Raw genomic sequence first — 12,402 nt, forward strand, 5'->3', positions numbered from 1 at the left:
ACTGTTCAGGCTCTTTCACTACTCTGGAGCTCTGGAGTGTCCATTACATCTTGAAATCAGGCTCCCCTTATAATGATCCCACAACAAGTGCTTCACTTTGCACAGTGCAGGCCACCACTCTCCCAATCACTAGACCGGTGCACGTGGAATACCAAAGGTGCTGCTTGCCCAGCCACCAGCAGTCTCAATCCGTTCCCATGAAGCAATGGTGCGTAGGATGCTGCAGTCCACCAGTAGTCTCTTAAATTGCGTTTCCTAATATTTATTATGCAAAAAAGCATTTGAAAACCCTTCAAAGATGTTTGTCACATACACATACATGCCAATATTTTGGGAGGAAAGTGGGAGACTCTTAAAAAAATAATCGTGAAAATGTATTCTCCCATTAACTTTTGTTGCGGCCTGCATCGGGTCTATTGGCATCTATGAGACTTACAAGTGTGCTGCTGCAGGATCGGTTATCAGTAATGCAAATGTATGTTTTTGGTCTTGTCTAGGCAGTGCTTGCACTGTCTCTTCGAGACATGCTGTATTCAGGTATGGACTTCTCTGTGAGCACTGTTTTCATATTAGGTGACGTTTGGTGGCTTGCTGCTGCACACGCTTTTCTTCATTTCTGCACTGCATGGCTAAATACTTATTATCTATTGACACCGAGCACTTTCAGCCCAGCACTCTGCGCTTTAGAGTCTCTTGCGGCACCCGTTTCATGAGCAGCGTACTTTAACTACTTGTTTTTTGTTTAATTGCAGCTAGTTCTCCTGCAAAATGGCGGCCGCTACCTCCGGGCCTCTTGCGGCGCCCGCTTCACACCATTTGTGCTTGTTTGCATTAGATGCTGACAAAACATATGTTCTCTTAACTTACAGTGAAACTGCTTGTTTTGAATTGCCCTTTCACAACTCTGCGCCCCCTAACCCGCAATGCGGGGTATCATTCACAGTGCTGTATGTACATCAGCGTGCACTGCACACTCTTTATTTTAGATCACTTATTTCATGTACTTTACTAGGTATTTCCCTGCTGCTTCATGTTTGGAGCCCTCCCCCACCCTTCGAGAACAAACTCAGCATTTCCATTACCCACCCCCTCCCTTTCCGTGTGCTTGGAGTGAGGCAGCAAGAGGCATGGGCACCCGCTCAGCCCCAGGTCACTTTCATGACACTTGGTCACCTGCTGGGATGAGCTTCTTAGCCTTTCTCATCTGAGGTACCATTACCGATGCCCTGTCCTTCCTTACTGTGCTCCAGTAAAAATATAGTTATCTTTACTTTCACACTTCTGCTCCTCAACTGTATCTAGTGGAGTTGCCCTGGATGCTCTACTCCATTTTTGGTTTTGCTTATTTACTCTTAGCGATTCCTTTTTAGCCAGAGCCAAGCTTTATTCTTGTGTGCTATAGCCCTGTTACCCAGCTCACTCCTCCAAGGTCCTGCCACATAATTATTGAGACTTTCTTGTTCTTATCTAGAACAAGTGCTACCCACACCCTTATTCGCTTGGTCGTTTTGATTTATTACTCAATCATGCTTATTATCAAAATGTTCCATGAAATACACTTGAACGAGCTATAATACAGTGCTTCGCTGTATAGTTTTACACCATTTAAAAATGGCGGTGACTGATTGTTCTTTGACATTGAGTCCTTTCTGTTCTTGAAACTCAGCCTACATAAGCACAATACAAAAATCTGGAAATTCACTCATCTACCATGGCACCAAACTTGAACTTTTGAATAAACATTCATACTCTACTCCCACATTATATGCATATGCACGGTGAGGCTACATTTTTTGTATAACATCTTGTTTTTTGCTAAACTCTGCACAGTAATATATGACAATGCTGGGCACTCGGGGATGTAATGTTATGTCTGCGGTAGCAATCACAGATTAATGAGGCAGCGATTTGGACTTTTAAACCTTCACACCATAGTGATTAAACCCTCAGCATTAATGTGCACGAATGCACAGAGCTTGTTTATTTTCCCTTTACTCACAGCGGTCAGCTGAATAGGATTTACACATCTTAATATTTTTCTTATTTATACACAGCTACTTACACGCCTTGACTGTTTATGTGGTTGTTTTAGCACGCTTTAAGTAGTGTTCACTAGACATGTGTTTTCATTAGGTGTACTCATTCCCACTTTCATTTTTTACCTATCTCTGTGAGCAGAGATGTAGGAAAGTAGGATCTGCTTTCATGGTTACCCCCTCTATTTGCTGGTGTCATTCTGTTTTCTGATTAGTCTGACTGAGATCCTGCTAATCAAGACTCCACAGTGCTGTCTCCCTGAATTGGACTGTGGTAAGTACGTTGGTACCTTACTATTTGGCTACTGGTGTACCATTCTGAGTCCCTAGTATATGGTATTAAGGTACCCAGGGCATAGGTACACCAGGGGTCTCCCATGGGCTGCAGCATGTATTATGCCACCCATTATAGACCACTTAAACTGTGACTACATGCCTGCCATTGCAGCCCGAGTGAGCTGCTGCTAGCACCACTCACAACAGATATAAGTTTCCTTATATCTATGGTCATTGCACTTCAAACCTGTAACTCAACTCTTAGGAAGGCCTTTCACTCCCGAAGGCAGGGTGCTCGGTTCTAAGTGTGAGGGTGCCCTGAATGAGAAGGGCACCCCCTACAAACCCAGGAGTCAATTCTCCCGGCTTTGTAAGTGCGGTCAGCCATTTTATACATATAGTGGACATCAAGTCAATTACAAGATGTCTAACTATATATTGGCTGCACCGAAACCGGTCATGCTCGATATTAAACATGTTGGAATCCTACCCCTACCCCAACACTGATTCCAGAGTTAGATGTAGGAGTCCAGGTACTGGGGGTTCGCTAGAAAGCCCCCTGTATTCCCGGTACCAGCCTTTCAGGGTATAACAGCAAGCTAGTGCTGCTGCCGACCAAAGACACATATGCCCTACTGCTGCTGAGCCAGGCTCGAGCAGGGGAAGGTAGAACAAAAGGTTTCCTGTCACATGGAGGTGTGACCACCTCCCAGACAGAACTTATTGTATTGGGCTGGGGCGCTAGCCTCTTTGCATACTCCAGTTGAAACCAGTTCATGGAGCCGTTGTCTCCTGCTCTGGTACAAAACTGGACAAAGGACAAGGGAGTATCCTTCCCTCTGTCGAGCCCTTCCTCTGGAAGGACCCCTGAAGTGTCCCAACCCTTTCATTTGGGTACTTCAAGGCTTACCTGTGGGTGGCTCTTCAAATTCATTGTGAGACAAGATTCAGATCTGAAACCACTTCCACTTCAACCATCTGGGCACCTTGGACTTCTTTGGACTTTGCGTGGAACCGAGACTACAACAAGGAAGACTCCTGCTGCTCCTGGTCGTGTCGTCCTGCCTGTTTTCTGACTCATCTGTGCCTGTGCTCCACCCATGTTCTTCTCCAGGCCTCTTAGCGTCAAAGACCTCCTATGTTATCCCCCCTGGAGTGAAGGAGTAACTCTCTGCATCTGTAGGCACCACAGCAAAGCTGACCGGTCTGCTGCTCCTGAGCTCCCACGGACTCGAAAAGGTTCAGCAACACAGGTGGTGGTTCTGCAACTCTGTCGAGGCCTGCTCACCAGATTTGAGGCCAGTATCGCTCATCAGAACTGCTAGAACAGGACCCCTGTGCACCGTGTTGATGTGCCATTGCCAAGGGTTGTTGGCTCTCTTCTCCAGAGATCTTTGGGCTCCAAGAAGCTCCAGCCTCCAGCATCGCTTCCTTCAAAGGTCCTAGTCCTCCCCACATCCTCTGCACTGTGCGCATGCATCTGAGCTGCTCGATGTCCTCTAGCAACTCCTGTGCCTTCAGCCTGTGGGTCCTCTTGAGCGTCTTCTTTGGTTCCAGTGGGCACCCCTGCTTCTTCGGGGTCTGTTACGACTCTCCTGCACTTGGTGAGTCCCTTGGACCTTGCACCTTCTTAGTTTTCCACATCTGTTGCTGCAGCCAATGCTTGTTGGTGCTCCTGCCGGACACCAACCCCCTAGTTCTCGACTTCCAATGTGGGACAGCTTGTGAGAGGCTCCTGATTTTGCACAGCATCACCTAGTCCTCAGAGTTGCAGCGACAATGTCACCGTCAACTCTCCTGCAGCTTCAATTATCAGTGACCATTGGTCTTCTGTGCCCTCTGGTCACTCCCGAGATGCATAGACTCTTTTCCCCTCTGCTTGCAGGCACTCCTCTTCAAGAACCCACAATTAGATTCCACATGGCTCTGTCACCTTCTTCTCCAGCAGGCATCTTCACTGAAATCCTCCATTGTGGTCTACAGCGGTTTCTGACGTCACTTCACACGTCTGCACCTGGCTTTCCTGTAGTAGGTATCCTGGTTCCTGGGGTATCCACGGTCTACAGCGGTTTCTGACGTCACTTCACACGTCTGCACCTGGCTTTCCTGTAGTAGGTATCCTGGTTCCTGGGGTATCCACGGGTGGGTGACTCTCCAACCTTCCATCTTCCACAGGGATTCTTCAGGGTTCACTGGGAAGGGTCCTTCTTCAAAACTGCAACCGCAACCTTCTCTGTGATTTGCATTGAGGTGGTGGCTGTGTTTCCATTCTGCACAAATCCTCTGTGGGGTTCTTAGGAACTTACCTCGGGTGGTTCCTTGGGTCCCTAGCACTTCTAAGTCTTCTGGGTCAGGTCTCAACTTTGGTCTTAGTTCGCATTCCACTCTTTTAGTATATCGTCTGGTCTCCCCCTGGAGACCACTGAGTATTTGTGTTTACTAAGCTGTTTCCTTTTGAAATAGTCTGTGTATTGTGTTTATATCTCTGCCACTGTATTAGTGAGAGTGTATAATAAATATAACTATTTTTTATAACTACACTTGTGGTTCTTTTCATTTTAACCTACACTACATGATTAGTTCTGGTAAAACAAGCTGCTTAACACTCCTTCTGGCCTTAGCCTGAAGGCTGCACTTCACAGCTACCACTTAGAGAGCTTTCTATGGTTGCCTAAGACCACTAAAATCACCATAAGGGTTGTCTGGATTAGTGCAAGGTGCTTCACTTAAATAAGTGTACACCATTTACTAAGCCAGCCTCCTACAAGTGGTACGACATTGTGCCTGTTCAATTAACATTCACCCATGTGCGGTGTGTCCATTGGGGGCGTTGGGGCGTTGCCCCCCGCCCCCGCCTGCGCCCGTGCCCGCAGCTCTCTCTGCGTCTCTGAACTTAGTTTACTTAAGTTCAGAGACGCCAAGGGAGAACTGACAATGCATGTCAGTCAGCATGACGTCAGACCGTGGGCGGTCCGGTGTCATGTTGACTGACATGCATTGTCAGACCAGCCAGGGACAGGCAGCACTGCAGCACAAGTGCGCATGAGTGGGCAAGGTGAGCTAATTTTTAGCCCGTGCCCAGTCATGCGCACTTGTGTTTTCACTGACTTGCGTATGCCCATTAGGAGCCCCTCAGTCTCCTAATGGGCAGGTGGCGGGAGAAGAGTAAGCTGTGCCCTCAGCCAATCGAGGCTGAAGGGTTGCCACCCCAGTGCTGTTCCTGTTTCAACCCAAGAGGTGCCATTGCCAACGCGGAGCAGAGGCGGTCAGGCAAGTTTTCTTCTTAATTTTAATTTTATTCTCCCTCGGCCCCCCACCCCCGCGCGACCCACCACCCTCGCACGACCCCTCGCGACCCCCTTCGCGACCCCCCTCGCAACGCCCCCCAAGCGACTGCCTCCTCGCTCTTTGAAGAATGTTTTTGCGTGCATTGGAAAACAAAATACACGCGCGGCTCTGTATATTCACAAACGTGGTCATTTTAAACCATTCTGCTTTCGAAAGATATAAGCAATGGGCATTAGGTCAGCTACGTTACTCTCACTAGGCGCTATAGATAGATAGTTCATGATGTTCAACCGATTCTTGTGTGAGATGTGCTCTGTTGTAAGTCACTGCTTGAGTCCGTTCCCCTACTTTCTTAAACATGCCTCCCCGATGGCGGAATTCACCAGGGGGCAAGGCCGATGGTTAAGGCTTGCCCTTTGGAGACGGGAGAAACGGGCAGAGAAGGAAAAGAACTCTGTCTTTTCCTTCGTGCCCAAAGAAGACAAGGGCAGTGTCCAGTTTTCCCGCTGCTGGCAGCTGCCCCCCCTCTCCCTTGTTCCCCCTCTTCCCTCTCTGTCTCGCTCCTCCTCATGTAGTAAAAACCGGTCTGAGACTTCAAAAAACAAACAGGTATTACCTTCTCTTTCCTCCTTTCGTTTATTTGCTTCCTTGTGAAATGGATCCAAAAAAGAAAAACACTTGCTGGAAACGTAGTCTTTTGCTGACATTTTTCAATTTCTAAGTGCAGCCTAAGGTAAAGAGAGAAATAAAACATTAAAAATATGAAAAATAACTAACTAACTAAAGCAAGGTGGCCATATTAATTTATTCACACCTAAACACATTAGCGCCACATTACAGTGTTTGCCAGTGAAGCCCTACTTTTGTTGCCTCATCGCTCTTTGAACAACCATGTTTTCCCTGGGTGGGAAAGCACACTGTTCCTGGAGGTACTGAAATACCTACTTGTTGAGTGCGTGCATTGGAAAACAAAATGCATACTGCGGCTCTGTATTCACAAACGTGGTCTTTTTAAACCATTCTGATTTCGTTTTGTAATGATATAAGCAATGGGCATTAGGTCAGCTCCGTTACTCTCACACGTTCCTTTCTGCACCCTCGTTCCCTTATGTCACTGTTTCCTTCTCTTTCTATTCCCCGGTTAACTGACTTTTCTCTCTTGCGCCGGGGGTGAAGGCCGATGATGGGAAATATACGCCCTGGACCGGACGCTGGACCTTAAAAGAGTGGCAGCGCTAAGCGCCCACCACCTGCAATCACCGGTACATATTAGGCGCTATAGTAGAGTCTAGAGATAGTCCATCCGATTCTTGTGTGAGATGTGCTCTGTCGTAACTACTTGTCATTTGCTATGATGGGGGAATGGAGGTGTGGAGACAGAGAAAGAGACGAGGGAGGAAGGGATACTGAGATGTAGGGAGGGATAGCAAGCAAGATGGATGTGACAGCAACAAGATAGAAAGAGATAGCAAGATAGGGAGAGAGGAGAGCATGGGGGGTTGCAAGACAATGACAGGGGCAGCAAGAGACAGTCACCGGGCAGTGTCAGCAGCACCCAGCCAGTGACAGAGGAGGGGATATGCTGAGATAGCGAAAGAGATAAGCTAGGAAGGGATACTTAGATGATGGGAAAGTGAGAGTGCCACTGGAAGAGAGTGACGCCGATAGAGCAGCTCGCAGCCACTTACAGGTGAAGGTGGTGAATTCTGGGAGAGAGATAGGTAAAGAGAAAAGTGACAGTTCCCAGAGGCACTTTCACAATTGCTTTATGAACCTTCCTGCTTTCTCAAATTTGCTTGAAATGCACCATTTATCTTCTCTTTTTTCAAAATTTTCACGGCAAGAGAATCGCAACGAACCCCCCCTTATGGTGATTTTGGCTCGCTCGCTACACTCGCTTGCAACGGTGCACTATGCCAATCATTTTATGCTCACCACTTTCAAATGTCACCAGCCGCCCCAGCATTCACCTACATACTCCCTTTGCTCATTTAACATCCGGTGCATGTGCTCTCATCTGCTATCTAACAACCTTCGTAAATATCTAATGCACAATCCTGGTAATGTTAAGGACAATGATCACTCCACTGCAAACAAAAATAAAAAACATTGTCATATACAGCACCAAGGACTTTAACTTTCACAAATGCAAGACCGATTCCATTGCAAATGCTTGTTTAAAACTGGTGTGCTGCTGTGCTTATTCTGTCATAATTCCTTTCAGAAAGTTCGAGCATTTGCCATTTGCCTTTAGTTTTATGAGAGTGGGTAATGGTGGCTGTGACTCTAAGTGTGTGTCTATGCAGAGAATTTGGCAGAAGGGGCCTGACCAATGACATAGTACTCCCTATCTTGCGTGCAACTCACAATAGGTACATCTGGTCATAAAATAGAAATAGAAAACAAAGGAACCACAGTACATCTTTATGGTGTCCTATATGCAATTGTATGTGAGTATAAGCAAAAGCTGCCAGGGGAGACTTCCTATCAGGACAAGAACCCTCACTCACCCGAAGGTGACATGCTTCATCATTGGGTTTCCTCCTCCCACCTGGACTGCAAAGTCCTAGGTGTGGGCTACAACGCCCTTGTGGAAAGAACTGATGTGTTTTCAAGATGAGCAATGTTTTAGGGTGCAAGGGGGGCAGAGTGCAAAAGGAGTGTTAGATAAAGCTATCTCCAGGGGGATGAATCAATTTTTATTCAGTGATCTTCTGGGATAGGTTTAAAAAGGAGAGGACTCAGGGCCATATTATCAAGAATGGCGATAACATTATCGCCGCTTTAGCGGCCGGAAACTGCCGCTAAAGCGGCGAAAAGGGGCTTGAAAATATGCCCTTGTGAATGCAAATAGAAGCCCAGGTTCTGCTGTGAAAGACATCAACCCTGGGCTTCTATTGGAATTCACAAGAGCATATTATCAAGCCCCTTAACGCCGTTTTAGTGGCAGTTTCCTGACGCTAAAGAGGCAACAATATTATTGCCATTCTTGATAATATGGCCCTCAGAGTTTTAATCAAATACAGGGGTCTATTTAATTAAAACCCTGAGTCCTCTCCTTTTTAATCCTATCCCAGTGGACCACTGAATGAAAATGTATTCTGCCCCCTGGAGATAGTTTTATCTAACACTCCTAACTCACATACAATTGCATATAGGAAACTATATAGATGTATTGTGGTTCCTATGTTTTATATTTCTAGTTTATGACCAGTTGGGCACATTGTGAGTTGTGTGGTTGTGACTCTAATCCCATCAAATCGAATGACCCTAGGGGACCATCAATGTACTGCTACGGTGCCACCCACTACATAATCTTAAACACGCTTTTGGTACAGAGCATTGTTTAAAATTTGTCTTTTTTCTTTCTAGCTACTCCAGGTCACCATCTCGCAAGGATGTATTAGCCAAGCGGCGGCAGCAGAAAAAGGTGGCAATATGGGCAAAGTACCAGCAGCTGGTAGGCACTGGATGAGGAAGAGGAGGAGGAGGAGTCAGTTGCCCAAGGTCGCAGCCAGGCCCCAGCACCTCCAGCTTTCCATGCACAATATCGGCACCACAGTCTGCAGGCACCTGCCCACCAGCAAACACACACTGCTGCCCCCTTCTCAGACCTAGCACCCTTCTACGCTGTGTCCATTCACGGCCGACATGGATTGAAGCCCGGCAGAGACAAATGGACATGCACCTCAATGAGCTCCTGAGCCTGGTCCGCCATTCCTAGTTGCCTCTCCCCATTGTTAACTTGTATTTTAGTAGGTGGTACTTGTTTGTTGTTGTGGCTGGGGGAATTGGGGATGTAGGAGTTGGGATCGGGGTTCCGTTTCTCCAGTTTGGACTTTTTCAGGGAAAATGGACATTAATTTTTGTTCGACAATAGTTGGGGCCTGGGACATTTCATTTGTTTATAGAGAGGGGTGTGCCAGTTGTTGGAGGTGGGTTGAAGGAGTGGGCTTTTTGTTTGGGTGATTAATAAATATTTAAGTTTCTTTATTTATACCTCAAATCTAGGTTTTTCGGGGGTGATTTACTTTTCACTGCTGGCTTTTAACGCAACCTAGTTTTAAACTTTGCTGATCGTGTGTAACAACAATTAGATATGTGCAATGCCTATGTGGTACCCTTGTCCTACTACTCTCCTACTGTCTGCAGCCTGCAAGTACTATATTGACCACTAATGGGGGGGTTGCCATTGCCTTCCCTACAACAACTTAGTAGAACAATGAACCATAGTTATCTTACTGAATACAAGCAAGAAGCAAGGGCTTCAGGGTTTTCCAAGGTGCCATGGTTGTGGTAGCAGTAGCAGGCTAGCCCACTAACAATATTTCAGGAATCAGAAGTCAGGTACCACTTCCACCTAGGTTGAACTTTTAGAAGGATTATTCATCGCAGGCAACTAAATTGAAATAAATACTCAATTAGTGGGTTATATATTATATCATAGCTTTAAAAACCCTTGAGACCAGACTACTACACAACAATTGATTACCTGATGCTGAATAAGAAACAAGAAACAATACTAAATTATTCAGAGCAATGCAGAGCTAGTATTTCAAGTGAACAAAAGTAACACTTGAATTGTGATTCATTAAGAGGACTTAAAGTCTAGAATGGACATGGTTCTTGGTTAAGGGTTTAACTCAACATGCAATGCCTGACTGATGATACTGACAAATGATTATCTTCTATGACTAAAATATCGATAAATTTTATGCATTAGTGGGTAAATGGGGCCAGTGTTGACTATTGCTTCAGTAATAGGAGTAAAACTGAAGATCCTGCACTGAGTTGGTAATGCTTTTGTGGTAAATAATTTAATTACCGGGATTTAATTTGATACAGAACATAATAAAAAATAGCTCAATAAATAAGAGGCAGAATCCGTGGTATTAGAGGTTAGGAACGGGCTTTATTCCAATGGACGATTTCGAAATCGTGGACTCCAGGTTCCATCACCACGGAGGCTCAGGAAGTGAAGTACATACATTATTGATAATTAATTACTTTTATACAATAGGCTTTACAGTGAAGCAAATGCGAGAGGCGTAACAATTGATAAGGAAGATAACATTATTCATGCGTAATGAAAATGGGCGTGATTGGGCGTAACAAAGGAACGTCATCAGGTATGATGTCATAATGGGGTGGTTCCATGAAAGAATTTCGCAATGTCAGCAGAAATACTTGGCAGAAATGCGCGCGCAGCAGCATGACGTGTGATTGACGTGCAGCTAGGGGGTGAAGGGGACTTGACATTTAGCTCTACATGTGGCGACAGATGTCTAGAGGGTCAAGTCAACCTAATCCCAAATCATATCTAACATCCTATGTTTAAAGAACTATGTTATCCAAAAGAGAGGCCTTCTTGGAGTAGAATCTTATTCTATACTGACTATACTGACTGTTAGTGCGTGTACAAGCGTCTAAGTGTCTACACTAGATGCGAGGGCAGGAATCTTCCATAGTAACAGGGCTATGAATTACTTGCGTAAAGACAGAGAAGCCGGGCCTCTGCTCGGTAGTTGGCAGAATGTTTACTTAAACTACTAGACAGGAATGCATTGGGCAGGGAACGGAGCAGATAATTTCGAAGGTGAAATACAGTTCTTGGCAGGCAGCAAGCTGATGTCAGGCATCGTGAGCCGCGCAGAGGATGAGACAAAGTTCATGGTCACAGATACAGGCTCGGACTGGAGCTTCAGAGACAGAAAGCAAGAAAAGCTTGATGACAGAATCAGGGCCTACTCGTCTGAACTGTAAAATGGCATAAGTGAACCATATAAAGGCGGTGGCCTTTCGTACTTAGGAATGGAATATCCGGCCCATTCATGGCGGATCTGAAAGAGGACATGTTAACGGTGGACGCACATGTATTTGCGTCTTCATAACTGGAACTGGAGGGAACATACATGTACTTGTAACATGTACATAGAACCGTTGGGGTCCAAGATAGGGGACATAACTGACCAGAAAAATCCATATTTCCACATTCCCTCCTTGTCCCCTACTTGCCCGTCAAGAGATATCAATCTTCATCAATCCATTGATCTGTTCATATAACATCATTTGTTCTTCTTTCTTCTTCCGGGATTTTGAACGAAAATTTTGATGTGGAATACACGATGTGGCACACAGACCACAAATCGCTGGTCCACATTGCAGGCATAGACAGCAACTGAATAGTATGAGAAGGCCAATACCTAGGAAGGATAGAACTCTCCATCCCCAGGCTGATAACACGCTCCAAAACCACCCGGACCAAGTCCAAGTGCCTGGATTCTGGTGTATCTGGCTCACAATCTTATGAAGGCGAGTTATAGCTTTATATACAGATGGCGAATTTTCTGGTATGAAAATGCAACAGCTTGATCCGATGACCCTACAAGCTCCGCCCCTATCGGCCAGGATGACGTCAAGGACAAGACGATTTTGAAGCACAACAATCCGCATAGCAGACTGCTCTTCTGTTAAATTGCCTAAGGCGGAAATAGTTTCGTTCACTACTGCTTCAAGGGTTCGAGTTAATCTACGTATCAGCTTACTATTAGTAACGGTACCTATATAGGGAAAGAGACCTTTATTGAAATCTGTGTATTTTTCCCATGCTGTTTCAGTGTAATCGACTATTGGGAGATCTCTCCTTTCTCTATTGTGTACTAAATGAGTATTTCTGTGATAATCAGGAGGAGCTAGAAAAACAGGTGGCAAAAGGAATCCAATGTAGCAGGTACCATCCCAGTCTAGAGGCAAACGTACATATGCCGTCTGACCACATATAAAATAGGAATGGCGGGAAGCT

General features: G+C 45.7%; 1 protein-coding gene across 3 annotated transcripts in view; it reads left to right on the plus strand.

The window, feature by feature from the left end:
- LOC146829216 (uncharacterized) overlaps positions 1-9,485 on the plus strand; it is a 76,399-nt gene extending 66,914 nt beyond the window's left edge. For all 3 annotated transcript variants that reach the window (XM_085606662.1, XM_085606663.1, XM_085606664.1), the window contains one exon: positions 8,973-9,485. In XM_085606662.1, coding sequence (XP_085462788.1) covers positions 8,973-9,218 — 246 coding nt within the window. In that variant the 3' untranslated portion in view covers positions 9,219-9,485. The remainder of the gene's footprint in view (positions 1-8,972) is intronic.
- The last annotated feature ends 2,917 nt before the right edge of the window (positions 9,486-12,402 follow it).

Source organism: Triturus cristatus, chromosome 5_2 (assembly GCF_964204655.1).
Source record: "Triturus cristatus chromosome 5_2, aTriCri1.1, whole genome shotgun sequence".
Lineage (NCBI taxonomy): Eukaryota > Metazoa > Chordata > Amphibia > Caudata > Salamandridae > Triturus > Triturus cristatus.